At 31.0% G+C, this 19,980-nt stretch overlaps 1 protein-coding gene across 1 annotated transcript; it reads left to right on the top strand.

Moving 5' to 3' along the window:
* Positions 1-10,139: 10,139 nt before the first annotated feature.
* On the top strand, positions 10,140-18,917 carry LOC123206619 (protein argonaute 4-like). The gene is made up of 24 exons (XM_044623798.1): positions 10,140-10,267; positions 10,768-10,811; positions 12,230-12,505; positions 12,614-12,819; positions 12,908-13,132; positions 13,219-13,355; positions 13,431-13,528; positions 13,617-13,714; positions 13,855-14,026; positions 14,145-14,261; positions 14,349-14,456; positions 14,586-14,648; positions 14,724-14,837; positions 14,921-15,086; positions 15,172-15,284; positions 15,435-15,572; positions 15,681-15,811; positions 15,995-16,060; positions 16,956-17,019; positions 17,107-17,218; positions 17,292-17,365; positions 18,059-18,153; positions 18,244-18,275; positions 18,493-18,917. The coding sequence occupies exons 3-24, from the start codon at positions 12,233-12,235 to the stop codon at positions 18,666-18,668; spliced, it is 2,778 nt and encodes a 925-aa protein (XP_044479733.1). The 5' UTR covers positions 10,140-10,267; positions 10,768-10,811; positions 12,230-12,232; the 3' UTR covers positions 18,669-18,917.
* The last annotated feature ends 1,063 nt before the right edge of the window (positions 18,918-19,980 follow it).

Below are 19,980 nucleotides of genomic sequence, written 5' to 3'. Positions count from 1 at the left end.
TGGTTGGGCATATTATATGGAAAAAATTGAGACTGAGCTGCAGTATAGTGGTGCTTTCCACCCAGAGACTGATGATGAAACAAAAGTTGTGAATGGATCCCTACAAAAGTTGTGAATGGATCCTTTGAAAATATGAGATTTGTTTATGGTGATAAACAAAAGAGTAATACTATGTGTATCTATATTGAGTACACAAATGAGTATCTCTATTTATGTATATTATCATATGATCGTATATTATTTTATTTTTAATTTAAAATTATCTAATCACATGATAACATACATCAAATTCTTATTTATTTGTTAACTCAAAGTGGGTTGTATAGTTTTATTGTAAACAAAAATAGTGGGATGTTCTCCCTTCACAAGTTGAGTATGAATATGATAGAAAGGTGTATCCATCCATTAGTAAGACACAATTTGGGGTTGTCAACATCAACCTCTATGCAACACTTTGGATCTAGTGTCACTTTATTCTTAAGGAGTCTGTAAGGCTACAAAGAATTTAGCTTAACAAATTTAACAAGTACATGCTGAGAGGGAAAATCAAAAGTTGTTGCTAAGCACTAGGTTGAATAATGAAGGAGATTTGCATGGCTTATCTTTACAAGAACAAATGTCCTGGCATTATAGTTCAAATATATCTTTGACTTCGAATAACGGGAAACTTTACTGACAGTGTGTTTGGCCATGTATTACACCAACATACCAGAGGAGAAGGGAAAGGAAAGCAGGGTAGAACTCTCATAATTGGATTAGAATCGGTTAATAAAGGAAGGAGAATATTGGCACACTTGGGATAAGAAACAAATCAATTATTCTAAAGGCAAATGGGAGAGACAGAAGAGCAAAGTTTAAAAGTTGATTTTGGAATTTGGGGACTTTTGCGTGAGAGGATTTAACACCTCTGTTGCCAGAGTTATTTATATGTTATCTTGTTAAATTGTTTAGAATAATTATTTACCACTGGAATGTTTCATGTGTTATGGAATAATTTTTTAATAAAGAGTGTTTACAGAAATATTAATCTCATCTTTTGTGTTTGTTACAATATTGTGAGAATTTTATAGTGTGTGTAGATTGATTGGTTGTGTTATAGGAGTAATAAAGTGCAAGAGTTGTTGTGAGGGAGGAAGCTGTTGTTGAGCCAAACAAAACATGTATGTAATAAACCTAGTATAAGAGTAAGGTTGGAGTGGGTTATAGTGCATACTAGAATGGATTCGAGGGTTGGGAAAAGATTTGAACAACATAATGGTCGAATTGGAAACAGAAATGTGCTCTCTAAAAGAGAGCATGGTGGAGATGAAGGATGGCATTAGTCTATCAAATAGTCAATAGGGAAATCAAGACAAATCTTTGTGGGGTAATCAAAATTTATGAGAGACGTGGGAAGAGAAGTAATGCAAGAATGGATTGATAGAGTTTTGTGAATGATGGGGAGATGAGAGTTGAGACCATCAAACTAGGGCATCGACAAATGAAATATGATAGCTCAAAATGTAAGGGAATTTAAAAATCAACTTACGAGAATCAAGTTGCCTACATTCCATGAAGAAAATTCAATAAGGTTGATAATAGGGCCAAATGATATTTTAAGGTGCACTGAATTGGGGACAATGATAGGGTTCATATCATTATCATTTGCATGGGTGGACTAGTGCTAAATTGGTTGCAATGAGGGGAGGGCAAGTAAATCATAGTAAAATGAGGGATATTCAAATAAGCATTAATGGAAAGATTTAGTTCGTCATAAGAAGAAACAACACATGAGGAGCTATTTTCAATTCAACAACAAGGGACTGTGGTTTAATATTAGAGTTGGTTTGAGAGACTTTTAACACCCCTATCGAATTTATCAGATGTGTTGTTGAAATGGGCTTTATTTAATAGGTTGTGTGAGGAAACTCGAGCAAAACTTTGGGTATTGGTTCTAGAATCTTTGGCCTAAGTGATGGGATTGATCTAAAAAAACAAAGGATCAAAATATTGTACTAAACCAAATGAGAGAAATGAGAGGGCGAGCTGTCAAAGGAGTTTTGGGCTTGTCTGTTGGGCCACCTAATTGTGTCAATCCATTTACCCTTACCTCAATTTTCTCCAAGTATACCCTAATTCATATAACATTCTTTTCCAAACACATACCCCTAGATGAAACATACACTTGAAGAGACGTGTCAAAGTTAAACTTTTTTTTTAACATATAGAATAGATAATAGGATGATTAGCACTTAACTACTTTCAACATGCAAAAAAGTGTATAAATGCTCAAATAAAGAAATACTGAATAATTCTAAATATCATATCATCATCCATAAAACATCCATATGTTTGAATACAATCCCATGAAAATAAATGTGCATAAAAAGTTCTAATTGACAAATAAATACATCAAATCATAAACATAAGCAAAAATGACTAAAACACCCCTTAGTCTCATACAACCCCCTAAGCTAGATCATTGGCTCCCAATATGTCTTACTACTCACCTTGTATATGTACAAAACCACAAAAAAATAAGAGTGAAAATTACTCGGTAAGTAGGTGACCTCTAAATATTTTGCACACAACATTTAATATTCTGGTGTTCCATCTCTAACTTATGTTGTGTTTACTAATGGATGTTTCTTCAACGTTCTCTTATGTCCATCCAACTTATCACGACACCTTTGTGCCCTTTATACATAGGCAACATAATCTCAAGTGACTAAAGCTTAAGTTGAACTCGACATATTTAAGTAAAGTTTCACATCATTTAGGTAGAGTAAATAGCTTACTCCCGACGACTAGTATAATGTGAATTGAATTAAAGGGCAAAATAGAAATTTAATAAGTTTATTTTATGTTTCTACTTACTGAGTGTTTATCACTCACATTTTCACATTTTGTCTATTTTGCAAGAGATATGATCGAGTGATGGCTGCAGTGCAAGGTTACGACAGGCATGAGCAAGTAAAAGGGTTTTACATCATTTTACTTTAATATGTATTTGCATGTTTTCAATGAACCGTGTAATTAAACTTTACTTGGATTACATGTATTTTGTTTTTGAAAAGTAGTAACATCTTTTGTACTCTTTCAAATTTGTTTTTAATAAAAGATATTTTAGTAATTTTATTACCAAAAGTTATTTTATTATTTAATTTTACTTAAGTACTTGCTTTTTTGGGTCAAAGTTAGTAATACTTTCCCACTGAGGGCAATATATCTAAATGGTGTTACACACGATAGTTATCTTGTGATAACACTTATGAGATATTTTATGCATATGTTTATTATAAGGGCATTTATAGTAGGATGTCAATCTAGTGGTTCATATATATAGTGTGAATGGAAAAAGGGATTACATGAGTTTATTCTTCACATGACTAGTGAGATACTTCAAGCACATACTCATAGTGGGGACCACCTTTGATCGATTCTAGTAGTCCATGATAATTGTATGAAAAAAGATTTTATGAGAGTTTATTTCCTTATATGGCTAAGGTGTCTATGCATTTGCAACTAGTCTGATTGGCAAATTGAAGAAAAAGTGAATTTAAGTGTTGAGATTGAAGAGGAATGGCCATACTTTCTCTAAGAGTAATGAAAAAGTTGTAATGTATTTGCCATCGTGAGAAGAGATGAGAGAGAAGTCTTGATGACTTTAGTTATGTGCAGGTTTACGCATGTTAATATATAAAGAAACGTAAGATAGTGTGAGTATTGAGTTGTGTACAATTAAGTTATTATATGTCACCTACTTACTTAAGTGTTTAGCATTTATTCCTTTCTTGTTATTGTTTTGCTAATTGGAGATGATATATGCGGGTTATAGGAGGAGCAAGAGTTAACTAGAGAAGATGTATGAGGAGAGGATTTTCTTTATGATATATTATGTACTTATGTTTGTTATTATGCACATTGGTTATGTATGGATTTGAAACATATTTTAAGATTTTATGTATGAGCATGTTATGTTTATACACTTTTAGTATATAAATATATACACACAAATGTGTCAATATATGATTGTGTTTTACTTTATTATCAATCTAAAGTTACCAAATCACATCATGACACATCCATGTGTGTACACACTTATGTACTAAAAATGTGAACACATACTTTTATTCTTTTATGTATTGACACCATTTGCCCAATTATATATGAAGTTTCAATTAACACTTATTTAAGTGTTTGTTTTGAAATATTTCTATTGTGTGATGAATTTTAAATTACATGGTTTTTAAGTATAGAGTAAGCTAACATGTTTATTCGAATGTGTATTCTTCTTGGAGGGTATTCATTTGCAAAAGAGTGTTACAACACTTGAGGTTTGATGGACTAACGTGATAATGGGTCTTGACACAACACAACATGATATATGGCACAATTAGCCTTATCATTATTGATCCAACATGACACGACCTGACCCACTGCCACTTCTAAGTGCATTAAGGAAGATTTGAAATCCTCTTATCATGAATTTGTTGTTCTCATTGTTGTTAAGAGCAAGTAGTCTTTAGGGGTGTGAATGTTTCCATGATTGTCTTCTTTCTAAAGTTAGGCCTTTTTTTAGGGGTGCATGTTATTAGAATAGAGTTATGCACCTGTTGAACTATGTTTGAAGATCATTTGCTATTGTTTTATTTTTAGAAGTGATGTCTCACTCGGACTATGGTGTGCCAACCTTAAGGGTGGATCGACTATATTATGGAAAATAGAAAGTTTATAGGCTACTTTCAGAGTGTTCACATAATTGATTATCAAAGGTTTTTCCATTTCTATCTACCACAAGACCATTGTTGGGATAACACTTATTTAAGTATGAAATGTGGCAAAGACCTTCTTTCTATTATTGAATTCTTGATGCAACTTCTCAACACCAATTAATATACGTAATTTTGTCCTTTACGCAAGATAAATTAAGGTAATAATAATTATAATATGAAGAGATTGTTGTGTATCTACTACAATGTAATGATAAATAAATGAAAAATCAATTTCTCTAACAACACAATTAATCAATGAGTTAATGAAATCAACTCTAAATAAATAAATAATTTAGATATTAAACCTAAGCTTGATTGGTTAGCTTGTTTCAACTTATAAGTTAATTAAAAATATGGTTAGTCTGTTAGGTTATATTTCAACTGTGTTTATATGATTTTAAGTAAAAGCTATTTAATAGCTTTTTATTTTTTAGCTTATTAAAAGTATTAGAAATTAAACCCAAAAAAAAATTAATATGTTTTATAGATTTGACTTAGAAATGGCGGTAGGTCATATCAGATTGAGTTGGGCCAACTCTAACGTGATCCACTTTGCCTTGGGGTCGTGCCATGCCTAGGTCTATCCATTATCAATTAGCAGACCTAACAAGTTAGGTCGACTTGCTAGGATTAAAGAACTCGTGACACGACAGTGGATCATGCTAGTTGGGCAGGGCCAACTTCACCATGAGTCACCATGTTTGCGAGCCATGTTAAACCTAAGGCTCGCACAATCATGGGCCTTTGTGTCGGGCCAAATCGCAAAAATATACAAACTCAAAACATAATCAATGCTACAATGGGCCGTCTCGTGCTCTCGTGAGCTTTTGGTAGGTCAACTCGTTAATTATATATATTTTTTATTTTTTTCAATTTTTTATTATTTTTTGTTCTATCTTTTGAATTTTTTTTTACTAAGATTTTAGTTTTTGCAACAAAAATAATGACAAATAATTAATAAGTTTAGATTCTTTATTTTATTATTTGGTTTTCCCTTAAAATTAATAATAAATTTATTATTATTTTTTAGTTTTTCATAATATGAATGAAGCCTTTTGGATTTCTATAAAAATTATTTGGATTCCTTGTATAGTAATAAATAAATAATAAATATTTTTAAAAAATTATGCATAGTATTACATCAGGCTTAACCGAACTTCATGGCCCCTGACATAGCCCACGTGGCCTGTAGGTTGGCTCAAGGTTGCTATAACGCGGGTTAGGACCCCATAGGCGATGCCAAAATGAGGGGACTTGAACTGAGCCTTAGGTCAATCCTACCTCTTTAACATGTCTACATTTATATAATAAGTGTTTTTATATTTTGATAAATTAATATTAAAAATCTTTTACATTTTTCATACTAAACTACAAATAAATTTTTATATAAGATACACTAATAAATCATCTTTCATAATCTAAACTAAAAAAATGTGCCAATCATAAAAATCGTTTCACAAGGTGGGTATTTTTGGTCTTCCTCTTGCCCAATTTTTCTACACCTAACCATTTGTATTATTGAGTTGTATTCATAAAATATATATTCGGGTTTTAAGTTAAAGATCTTAAATCTTAACTAGACTCAAAATAGAATCATATAAAAAATTTTCAATTCTAAAATAAATCGAAATTTTTTCATATTGATCTGACTCAATTTGAATTAATCCAAACAATAAATAGGTAAAGTCATGTCAAAATACAATATATAACAATATGATTTATTATGAAATAACATATTTTATCAAATATCAAAAGATAATACACAAAAACATATTTTGACATAAAACGATATTTTGTCCAAGTTAAATCGTTTTATTTCAAATTTATACTAAGGGGGCATTTAGTTGGATTAATACAAAATTTCTCTGATAATTTTTTTTATTATTCACATTATCTTGTTTGGTTCGTTTGGTAATAAAATATTTTGATAATATTGTATTACGAATAATAATATGAGAAGTAATATAGATGATAATATAATCACTAATTTTATAGGTATTAAAAAAATTCTAAAGTAATATTAATTTTGTTATAATTATATCTTTATTTATTAAGTTTTTATGATTAAAATATTACCACATTCAATTAATATAATAAACAACATGAAATTTTTTTTTTGAATAATTATACCTAATGACATTTAAGTAAAATAATATTTTAGTATACTTTTATTATATCCAACCAAATACAATAATTTTTTATACTTATCAATTTTTATCAAATATACTAATAATTTATACACAACAATATTTAAGTTAATCATATTTATGTTAATCTTTCATTTTTTGTAATAAATAATTATCTGAAATAAATGCACCTTAATAATTCGCTTATGATTTTTTTATATGATCAGTTGTAGAGATAAAGAAACAAAATTATAATTATCAAGAATCTAGATAAGTATACAATTTCAACTTTAAAATAATGCAATTGATAATTAATGAGATTAATAATTACTTATTAAATATTTAAAAAATTTAATTTCTATTTCATATGATGAATATGACTATCATCAATATTAATATCACTAACAAGTGTATGTATACGATATATCAAATATAATATGTTCAAATTAGTAGCATTTATAATATACCAACAAAAAAAAAAACTATAAATAGCTTTTGATAAGTCTACCAAATAGAATTAAAATAAATATGGAGTTATAAAATTATGCTAAAAGGCTTATGATTAGTTCCACCAAATAGATATCTAATTAACTTGTATAATATTTCAAGAAGCAATGCCTGGGTGATTTAGATTTAGTATGTGGTGATGTAATATTAATTTTTTTTATTGATTCAAATTAGAGAATATGAATTATGTAGATTGAGACTCTTTATGTCAAATAAACAAAAATTGATATTGAAAATTTTTTTTTTATATCATGTTATACAATATTTTATTTAAAATTTTTGGATTAGTTCAAGTCAATTTAGATTTGCTTCGTATCAACCCAAACACAATCTGATTTTTTTAGAGTTAACCTGAATTACTTTTTGTGTTGAAAATCATAACTCTAACCTATTTTTTTTTTTATCGTATCATGTTAGATTAATAGATTGTGTTAAATTTTACTAGACCTACTATTGCGTGAAATGTATTTTAATAACATATATATAATAAAACTATGTGCATAACTTTATACATATATAATGATGTGTTATCATATGATTGACTGTTGTTTTATCTTTAATTTTTAGCTATCTAATCACATGATAACACATTATTATTTGTGCATAAAATTATATATAAAAATTGTGTACATAATATTACTCAAAATTATATTTATCAAATGGCCAAAGGAGTATTTCCCACCCAAGTTTTGGTGAAATAACAAATATATTCGCGACAGATAAAAAATCTAAATAATCACCCAAGTTTTAGTCTGTTTGGATATACTCACAAATTTTTTTTTCAAGTTAAGGGATAAAATCATTATTTTATCCGTAATATTAAAATAATTAAAATTATATCATATTTTATCTCTTGGTTTGGAAAACTAACATTTTTTCTTTAGAAATGAAAAACCATTCTTCTTTCTATTTTTATCATATTACCGTGGATTAAGTTTTAAAAAATTCACTTTTTCCCTCTAGGATACCAAATTTGAAATTCGACCATTTTCTCTTATGAATGATGGACCAACGATAGAAGAATAAGACGGAGTCATTCAAAGGGCGACGAGCGTCGTCCAAATCTAGAGAACGCTTTATCGTCTAGATCTTTAGATGATGAAGCGTCATCCATTTTGGAGGACATTTCGTCATCTACACTAGATGACAAGCGTCTATCGTCCTCACTAGATGACGCTCCATCGTTTAGATTTGAACTATGCTCATCATCCATCAATGCACCGTACCAATGGTTGGTAATCGGAATGAGGGGTGAAGAAAAAACTTAAAGATTTATGGTGAGAGAAGTTACTTTTCAAAATTTAAACATGAGATGAAATGTTAATTTTTAAAATCTGAAAAAGAAAATAAGATAAAATTATACATTTTTTAATATTATTGTTAAATAATGTTTTACCTTTATATTTAATAACAGTTTAAAAATAAGTGAATATTTGAATTTTTTATTTATTATAAATATATTTTTGAAATTATACTAAAATTTGAATAGAAAATAGTCCTTTGTCCTTAGCAAATTTGTAGAATTCGTGATTCTTTATGCTTCATAATTTAAAACTAGATCATGGCCAACATCATCCTTAGTTTGCTAAATTTGTTGATGTTATCATCATAAAATAATAATTAAAAATTTAAAACCCATTCTCCCCACTACCAATTATAGTGGAAAGGTCGTACCCCTTTCATAATTAATATATATATTTTTTTCCAATTTCATAAGTCAATTTATAAGTGAATATTGCAAATAATTTGTCACCTTTTATGGTCAATTAATTTACCTAAAATAAAAGGCTAAACTAAATTAAGTATCTAAAGATTTTGTCTATTTTAAACTTATCAAAAAAGATTATGTGTTTGGCTAATTTTATGGAATATACTATGATTTGTTTCTTTTCTTATCTGTTTTTACTGAAATTCTATTTTTTTATTATAGGAGTCTTATAAGATATTGTTAATAATAATAAAAAAAAAATCACTTTGAGTTGATTTAAATGATTTTAGATAAAGTTTTTATATAATTTTATGGTCTTTTATTTTAAAATAAATTTTTAAAATTATAATTTGTTAAATTATAATGTTAATAGAGGAAGATGTCGCTTTATTTTTCAGTTTGGGTTAAGGTTTAAAGTATTTTCAAACCGAACTAAACTGTAAACTCTATTGTTTAAAATATATATATATAATTATATTTGATAAATTTTTTTAATAAATAATTAAGTATATAACTTATCTTTTTTATGTTTATTTGCTATTTTTTTATATGTATATTATATATATATTATATATTTTTTTACATATTTATATTATATTTTCAAAAACTATAATTTAATTAATTTTATTAAATAATATATATTAAAAGTAAATGATTTTAATATATTCAAATCAGATAAACCCATATTTTTTCAATTTGGTTTAAAACTTGAAATAGTTTGATATGAAATTTTTTTAAATTTTTTAAATTTAATTTAAAAAAAACTCTCAAACTATATTAAATTAGATGATGCACACTCAAATTGTTTTTCATATATATTATTTTTTATTAATTAGTTATTAATAAAAAATAAATAACATTTTTTTAATTATTTAACGGATAAGTTAGTATAGAGCGTTTGATAATGGAATGGCAAAAGCGTCAACTTAAAAAGAAATGAAAAGTGTAAGGATGAGGCGAGGTAACCAAGGTGTGACGTAAACGTATCTGGGATTGGGTAGCAGTAAATGCTTTCCTACACGTGTACGCTTCAGATGAGATTGGTCCATTTTCACAGTACTTATACACGGGGGGGACAGGCCTGCGTAGTCCTCGTCTATCGTACTTTAGCTCACTCTCTTCTCACCCGCTGAAACTTAAACAGTGAATAAAGAAGTTGGTTCTTTTGTCAGGTTAGGTTTATTTTTTTAACTTAATGTACGCTCACTTTCCGATGTTCTTGTGCAAACTGTAGGATTTAGGATTTAACTTTATTTACTCTTAATTTCTGGTTTCAATTTCTGTTTTCTTTTTCATGATGTGCAATGCCGCTATGGTTTTTACAAATGGCTGTTTTTTGATTTTAGGCTTGAAGTAATTTTTCTTAATTTTTATATTTCTTTGTTCTGTTATGTCAGTCGTCTAGCATTTTTTTAAAATTTTTTTAAATGTTTTATAAGAATCATTTTGCTGTGATTTCTTTTGTAAAACTTGCAGAATCCAGCCAAAGTTTTCGAAAGATTAATTTTTTTTTTTTTGTAATTTTAAGAAATTCAGTTCTGCTTTTTGGAGCAGCCTTTTAACTTACTATATACTTTTTTTTTTAATTTATGATTTTTTTTTGCTTTGTCATTTGTGTTTTTAAAACTAGATCTGTGTTAATATGTAATGTTTGTCTGTTGTTTTGCTGCAGGAATTAGGGGCTTTAGTTTAAAGCTGAAGATTGTGTGATATAAGGTAGTTTCATTGCATGTTGGACTTTTGAGTTTACATGTGTTCAATGGATCAACGTTTTGGTAGTATTTTTCTATGTTCTCCTGGCTCGTTTTTCTTATGTATGGATTGTTTTGTTCTCTTGTGGTGGTTTGCTTAGGTTTTATAGTTATATGGTTCGGACTTACCATGACATGCATTGTGATCTTTTGGCTGAAAAATAAGTAAATCCTTTTTTTCATCTTCTAATAGTGAGTTCTCATTTTTTCAATTGTTGAGACTTATACTAAGCTGTGTTTTGTAAGGGTTATTTAGGTTTATGGTGACTTGTAGATTCTGGTTAATGGGTATATATTTGTGTAATTTCCTGCTTGGAAATGGTTTCACTGCTTATGTGTTAAAACATGGAAATTAGTTGTACTTTTAATGAAATTGGGATATTTTTTGTTTTTAATCTTGATCTGTGTGTTTTTATCCTCTTACTGGTTTTATTGCCAGGGTAAATGAGCATTGAGTTTTGAAACACATTCAGTAATGAAATTCTTTGAATGAATGCAATCGTGCTTGCTCGTTGGTCAATAAAATAGTTGATGCTTTTAAGTAGTTTCACATTTTACTTTCTTTCCTCATTTGGGGCTGAAGTTCCGAACCATAAATTTTATGGATTGTAACTGTATACTTGTTGTTCAAGCACTATTTGATTCTCTCTCTCTCTCTCGCTATTTATTTTATTTTCTCAACCAGATTTTTTTGAGCTTCTCTGATATCTTAGTACTTTCTTTAAATTTCAGTCTTTGTTGCATTGTAATTTTTCTGTTAACTTTGTTTAGATTTTTGTTGATTGGTCACTAGTTCGTTTCAATGCATTAAAATTGGCTCTTCTGAGTTTGGGTTTTAATATCAGTAACTGAATTGTGGTTATTGTGTAATCAATTTTTTTAGAATGCACCTCCTTTTTGTACTTTGCAAATTGGTTGATGATGTAGGATTATTATTTTGTAGAATTTACTGGTTTGTGACATTTCATAGTTCAAATGTACGGCCTAAATGTCAAGATGCTGCAGATATTAGCTATTTGTGACTGGAATCCTACCGAATATGTGTGCCATTACATTTTAATATCATTGAGTTTTATGACTTAGTTATCACTTGCCTTGAACTTTGAACTTAACTTTCTGAGTTAGAAAGTTATCACTCAGTGTTTCAACTGTGCACATTTTCTGACTGACAAAAATCTTGTTAAAGTCTCTTTCTTCTGTGAAGAGTGTAAATTTTTGTTGCCAAGCGATTTAGATGCTTGCAAAAGAGTTGCTCTTTTGTGTTGGTTAGATGTTTTGAGGGTTTTTAGCCATTCCTGGTGCCTTCTCAAGAAGTATAATAGTATGGCTCCTCTGAACCTTTTCTGATTCTTATTTGCTTTAATAATTTGTGCATGTTATTAGACTATGGCTTCACTTGAGCATGATGGAAATGGGGTTCATAAGGAGAATGAAGCCCATGAAGGAAATGGGACAGTGGGTGCTTTGCCACCTCCTCCACCTGTAATTCTACCAGATTTTGTACCAACGCTAGTGGAACCTGAACAAGTTAAGAAAAAGGTAGTGAGGGTTCCAATATCCAGGCGTGGCCATGGATCCAAAGGGCAAAAGATAACTCTGCTTACAAATCACTTCAAAGTCAATGTTACAAACGTTGACGGCCACTTCTTTCATTATAGTGTATGTCCACATTTACTTCTCTATCTACAATTCTCAATATGTTTTCTCGCTACTTGGTAAATACTAATTGCTTAATATTTTCGCTTTGGCTTATTTATTGTTAAACAGGTTTCCCTTTCTTATGAAGATGGTCGTCCTGTTGATGGTAAGGGAATTGGACGGCGAGTAATTGATAGGGTGCAAGAGACATATGATAATGAGTTAGCTGGCAAGAACTTTGCTTATGATGGGGAGAAGAGCTTATTTACTGTTGGTCCCCTTCCACGCAACAAGCTTGAGTTTACTGTTGTGTTGGAGGAAATTTCATCCAACAGGTAAATATGCTAATTTATGGCAGACAGCTTGGGTTTTTCTTTCTGTCTGGCTATGAGATTTAAGTCTCAGTGAACTTTTTGTTTCTAGAAATTATGGAAATGGAAGTCCTGATGGGCATGAAAGTCCTAACTCAAGTGATCGAAAGAGATTACGTCGCCCTTATCACTCCAAAACTTATAAAGTGGAGATTAGTTTTGCTGCAAAAATCCCAATGCAGTCTATTGCTAATGCATTACGAGGTCAAGAATCAGAGAATTCCCAAGAAGCCTTGAGGGTTCTGGATATCATACTACGGCAGCATGCAGCTAGACAGTGAGTCAAGATCTCTGCTATACACATATCTTGTCATTTTAGCACCAGTTTTTCCTATTTCTCCAACAATGCTTGAACCATTGCAGGGGCTGCCTCCTTGTACGGCAATCATTCTTCCATAATGATCCGAAGAACTTTACTGATGTAGGTGGGGGTGTTCTTGGTTGTAGAGGGTTCCATTCCAGCTTTAGAACCGCACAGGGAGGCTTGTCTTTGAATATTGGTTAGATTATTGACAATTTCTATTATGTTTATATTTTTGGTCAAGTTCTATCTCTTATCAGTTACCTTTTTTCAGATGTCTCAACTACGATGATAATACAGCCTGGCCCTGTTGTGGATTTTCTAATTGCCAATCAAAATGTCAGGGATCCATATTCAATAGACTGGGCCAAGGTAATTGTCATTTTATTGTATTTTGGCTATCTGAGCGATTTATTTATTTTCTTGATTGATTAGAATTCTTTGCTTGTTTAATTAATAGGCTAAACGAATGCTAAAGAATCTGAGGATCAAGGTGATACCCTCCAACCAAGAGTACAAGATAACTGGATTGAGTGAGAAACCCTGCAGAGAGCAAATGTAGGCTACCTGAGTTGAACTTTATACTCTTTTCTATGGTTCTTGGTTGATATTTTTCTTATTCTCATGGAGCTGTATTTTTAAAGGACTTGATTCAAAGTGGTGTTACATGTGGTCTTTGTTTTCTTCGCTTGATCAAGGTTTTCACTCAAGCAGAAAAATGAGAGGGATGGGGATGGTGAATTTCAGTCCCATGAAATATCGGTTTATGACTATTTTGTCAATCATCGCAATATGGATTTACGATATTCAGCAGATGTTCCTTGCATAAATGTTGGGAAGCCTAAACGCCCTACCTATATTCCTCTTGAGGTGAGTAGATATTTTATGGTTCTGTTAACGGTTTATATAAAGTGATAGAGTGTTGCTGTTATCGTAACAAACAGGTCTTTCTTATAGTATTTTCAATTTTTGAATGTAATTGCTGCAGCTTTGTTCGTTAGTTTCCTTACAACGTTACACAAAAGCACTTTCCACTCTCCAAAGAGCTTCGCTTGTGGAGAAATCAAGGCAGAAGCCACCAGAAAGGATGAATACATTATCTAATGTAAGTGTGTTCATGAAAAAAGCTTGTCCTTAGACTTGCAATATTCTTAGTTATGTTTGTGTTTTTGTTACGTCTTGATGATTGCAGGTTCTACGAAATAGCAAATATGATGCTGAACCAATGTTACGTTCATGTGGCATTTCGATAAGTACTAATTTTACCCAAGTGGAAGGCCGTGTGCTACCAGCCCCTAGGGTATATTTCAAATGTTTCTGATTAGTGGATAAATCATTCTTTTGTTGCATTTGTTGTGGATATATATATCGATTGTCATTTTTATTTTGAATTGGAATTTGCTTTTAGTAACATCTTTCATTCTTTCAGTTAAAAGTAGGAAATGGGGAGGATTTCTTTCCTCGAAATGGACGATGGAATTTCAATAACAAGGTATTGCTGTTTCCTTTGTCTTTTGATGATTTTGATTCTCAGTGATTGTCATTTTGTTATTAAATGCTTTTCTAGAAATTAGTGGAGCCAACAAAGATAGAAAGATGGGCTGTTGTGAACTTTTCTGCACGTTGTGATATTCGAAGCCTTGTTCAAGGTCTGATAAAATGTGGAAATATGAAAGGCATTGTAAGTTTTTCAGCTTATATCAATTGGTGCCAGTGCCCTGTTATAAAAAAATTGATTGAAGTTCGTTTCTTTCCTTACTGCAGAAAATAGATGATCCATTTGATGTGTTTGAAGAGAATCCACAGCTTAGACGAGCCCCACCTATGGTCAGAGTGGAGAAGATGTTTGAGGACATTCAGTCTAAACTTCCTGGGGCTCCACAGTTCCTTCTTTGTTTGCTTCCTGAGCGAAAGAACTCTGATCTTTATGGTTGATTTTTATCGTTGGATTTGTTAGAAAAATTGTTTAAATTATTTTATTGTTGGTCTAATGTTATCTTGATTGAATCCCTAAGGTCCATGGAAACGAAAGAATCTTGCTGAATTTGGAATAGTTACTCAGTGCATTGCACCTACGAAGGTCAATGATCAATATATTACCAATGTTCTCCTCAAGATTAATGCAAAGGTGATTATTATGTAACTACTTGTATAGACTTGCACTTTTTATAGATCTGCTTTAATTATTTCAGATATTTTAATCATTAGCTGTTGTAGTACATGGCTTTGTTATTTTGCAGATGTCCTACCTTCTAATCTACCTTTAATTGTCTTGCAGCTTGGGGGGTTGAACTCCCTGTTGGCAGTTGAACATTCTCCTTCCATACCTGTTGTTTCCAAGGCTCCCACCATCATTCTTGGGATGGATGTGTCACACGGGTCACCTGGACAGTCTGATATTCCATCTATTGCTGCGGTACTATGTTTTTATTATTTTGTGGTTCATGTGAAATCTTTATTGATGCCAGTTTTTTTCCATATTCTGGAATTTATGTTTTTGCTTTTGTGCTGTTTGAGTTTATAGGTTGTCAGCTCCAGGAATTGGCCTCTGATTTCTCGTTACAGAGCAGCTGTACGTACACAGTCTCCCAAGGTTGAAATGATTGATTCCTTGTTCAAAAAAGTTTCTGACACTGAAGATGAAGGCATTATGAGGTGTGGTTTCTTTTGTTCCTTTTTTCTGTCTTGGTATGTGGCAATAGATTTTTTTTTGGGAGATCCTATATTGATTCTTGAAATTAAGAGTGCTGAGAATCATTTGTTTTTTTTATAGTTTCAACTCTTTTAATATAAATGTATTTAAAAGATATTATATGCATAATCTTTCTTGTCTATCAGGGAACTGCTCTTGGACTTCTATACAAGTTCAGGGAAAAGGAAACCTGATCAAATCATCATATTCAGGTAATGTTAATTTTTACAATTAGCTTTAAGGAAGAATGTTCAATGCATTTTTTGTCATGGCAACATCTCCTCTCAATTCTATGTAAAATGTAGTGAATTTGTTAGTCCTCAATAATATGAGGCCAGTTAAAATGCAAGCCTCTGAGACGCCATGTGTTATGTGTTTAATGCTGGAACTGATAGTAACTTAGCACGAGTGAGTATATCTTTTTTTGTCTTGCAAAATTTTGATTTGTTTGGGTCACACCTGAAATTATGGGGGTGCTTTTTTATTCCCTATGGTGATAAACATGAGAATTGAGGTTGGACATGATTGCAACCTTGGTAAGACTCTCTGGGCTCATGGAAAACAGTGTCCAATGTCTTTCTTTTTTTTTTTTCTTTTGTTTTTTCACTTTGACGCCTGATTAATTGACTGATAGTGCCTGTGTTTTCCTTCTTCCAACTTGCACTCAACATGCTCAGATATCCATCTGCTCCCTCAGTTTTAAATTTTTGGTTCAATGACTTCTTGATGTTCTAAATTAGTTATGGTACAGACATTTGGTCAGGTTTGAATCTGCATCACCCTTCTGAACTGTTATATCGTCTTGAGGCTGTCTTTTCTGATCTTCAATGGATGTTGGTTGTCTTGATTGGTGTTCCCTTCAGCACTAGAGTATCTGTCTAGTAACCTGATTCTTTTTGTCCAATTTTCATATAATTGTCAGAACTTGTATGCATCTATCTTGGCAATGTGACAAGCATTTGTTCCGGTTTGATTCTGAATTATGATGCAACCACTAATGATTTTCTGCTTTGTGCTACTTCATATAAACTCTGCAACAAAATCAGCTTTACAAATCTCAGATGTTTATTGTGCTTTTGTTTTTGTCTAATATTAAGTTGAATTCAGGGACGGTGTCAGTGAGTCGCAGTTCAATCAAGTCTTGAACATTGAACTTGATCAGATCATAGAGGTTAAATCCAGTGCCTTTAAATATATATTTTACATTTCTAAAATTTATAATTAATTTCTTTGGAACTAAAAAGACAAATAATTCCAGGCATGTAAATTCCTGGATGAAAAATGGAGCCCAAAGTTTGTGGTGATAGTTGCACAGAAAAATCACCATACTAAGTTCTTTCAATCTGGATCTCCTGATAATGTTCCACCTGGTATGCCTTTATAAACTCTTCACACTTAATTGTTTTACACCATTTGGTGTAACAATTGTTGCTGCCTTTTCAGGGACTATCATAGACAACAGAGTCTGTCATCCAAAGAATTATGATTTCTATCTCTGTGCACATGCTGGAATGATTGTGAGTAATTTTTACCATTTTAAATGTTAATTAGTTTGACATAGTGCAAATGATTTAACTAACCTCTGCTGCTCTTTGGCAAGTCTGTGCCTTGTAGTCTTCTGAATAGGACCATTGCTCTTATAAAATTGTGTATATGGAGTTTTAATTTTTAAGTACATACTGGTTTTAAGGGCTTTTTTAGTAAATGATGATGTGTAAAGATCTTGAATAATTTTGTTTTATTACATTGAAAATACCCATTTGTAGAGGCAGATGTTTGTAACCAATTCATTTTTATCTATAAACTTTGTGTTTATATATCACAAACACACTGATCGGATTGGATCTTTGAAGTTAAAATTTTGACTTGAATTAACTCATAGAAATATATAAGATTAATAACCTACAATGCTCTAAATCATCAAAATTCAAGCATAACGCATGCTAGATATATTGGAACTGTCAAGATGCATTTATTATGCATGCCAGATTTAGATTCTCTTGCATTAGTATCTTTGTTGCTATATTTAGTTTAGTACTATGTTTAGAATATAAAGTCAAAGTATCAGTCAGTATTTCTCAAAGGTTTTTGTTAACCATTCAAGCTTTTGTTAGGTAACTTGTTAATGATCAGTGTTGTATCTTTATTTTTCTTCAGACATTGGATGGATTCTTATTGACTTTTGCTATTTTGTTATATTTGATATTCAGGGAACTACAAGGCCAACACACTATCATGTTCTGTTGGATGAGGTGGGCTTTTCTGCTGATGATTTGCAGGATCTTGTGCATTCTCTTTCTTATGTGTAAGTATAATGGAACATTTGCAGTAGATGTGTGTCTCTATATGTGGTAACTGCTATGATTCATCTAAATAATATCCTTAAATATTGCAGGTACCAGAAAAGCACAACAGCTATTTCTGTGGGTAAGTTCAGATAACTTAAAATTGTTTATTGTCTTTATATCAGATGCCAAATTCAACTTGGTATCCGGGACTTTGTTTTTGTGCTTTAATTACCTATGAGTTTTGGTGATCCAGATCTTGATTGCTAAATATTAAAGTTAATCAGTAACATGATGTCAACCAGTGTTTTGATCATTTGAAGATCTGCTCGTAATAATTTTGTTCCCCTTGTATGCAGTTGCTCCAATTTGCTATGCTCACTTGGCAGCTGCCCAGGTTGGATCATTCGTGAAATTTGAAGACAAATCTGAAACGTCTTCAAGTCATGGTGGTGTGACATCTGCAGGGGCTGCTGCGGTTCCTCAACTGCCTAGATTGCAGGAGAAAGTATGCAACTCAATGTTCTTTTGCTGAGGCATGGCAAAGCCTTTTTCATCTGCACAAATAATAAAAATATCAGTTTCTTTTAGGGTTTTCGGTTTTACTGTGGTGATGCCTAGTGGTAGCATTGTTTCCTGACTGATTTGGGGTACAAGCCAGTTATGTTGCTGCTTGACACCTTTTGTAATTATGCTAATTTAAGCATCTGATGGCTTTCGTTGGCCCTGTGAAACGGCGCATGTTTAACGTTGGATTCAATCAATTAGCATAATTTAGCTGTTTTGACGGAGCACCAAATTAAAATATTACATTTTTGAAGGTAACGCAAACATAATTGATACATGCCAATCAATATTCCTTCACTGGAACATTATTGGTGTATGATAACCGATTTCTCTCCACGTTGTTGCAGAAACTTACAACCGCAGTCACCATTAATTTCATGGAAGAAATATGAAAAAAAATGAATAAGCTATACAAATAGGTGGTTTTATGCAAGTCTGAAAACTTTGCGGAGCAATTCTCGAAGACACGAATTGTGATTAGGCGTACTACTTTTTGTGTTATGGTCCACAAACGAAAGCAATAAATTTCTAATTTATCAATTTGAATTTGAAATATAACCAATGATATTGTAATCTTAGTTAGGAAATATAGGAATGGAAAAAAGAAAAATGGTAAGTGAATTATATGGGTATAATACGATGAATAATGAAAAATAAATTTGTAAAAAGATATTCCTAAAATTTGTATACAAGAAAAGTATAAAACGTGTATACAAGGGTTTAATATGACACATCGTCAATAATATGTTTTTAAATGTATGATAATATCATAATGATTTTAGTATTTTTCACGAATTTTCTATGAAAAATTAGTATAACAATTCAAATGTAAAATATTTAATTAACTATTAAATCTGATAAAACATAATACATAATTAAAATTCTTTGTACAACGAATAAGTAAAATATCATTCAATTGAGAAAAGTAAACAAATTAATCAATTTGGATTTCAGACTTCAGATTATAGTGAATCTTTGTATAGGCTATAAAAGAGGAAAATGCAAAATTAGGGCTAAGAATTAAGAAAGAAATATTGTTGAGTTTTTTTAAATGACAGTGGTATTTTTGTAAATAATTGAAGATATAATATAAAATTTTGTACTTTAAGAAGCAAAAAATTCAAAAAGATGGCAAACATAAAATACGACATATAATTCGCATTTAATACGAAAAGGAGTAAAATACGTGTTTAATATGTTTTGGGTTAAAAACTTTTTTTGAACGTGTTTAATATGCGATTAATATGAAAATGTGAATAATAAGCGTATTTATTAACTAG

The sequence above is a fragment of the Mangifera indica genome, unplaced genomic scaffold, assembly GCF_011075055.1.
Source record: "Mangifera indica cultivar Alphonso unplaced genomic scaffold, CATAS_Mindica_2.1 Un_0043, whole genome shotgun sequence".
NCBI lineage: Eukaryota > Viridiplantae > Streptophyta > Magnoliopsida > Sapindales > Anacardiaceae > Mangifera > Mangifera indica.
Note: the sequence above shows the minus strand (reverse complement) of the source record. Positions and strands in the feature narration are given on the sequence as shown.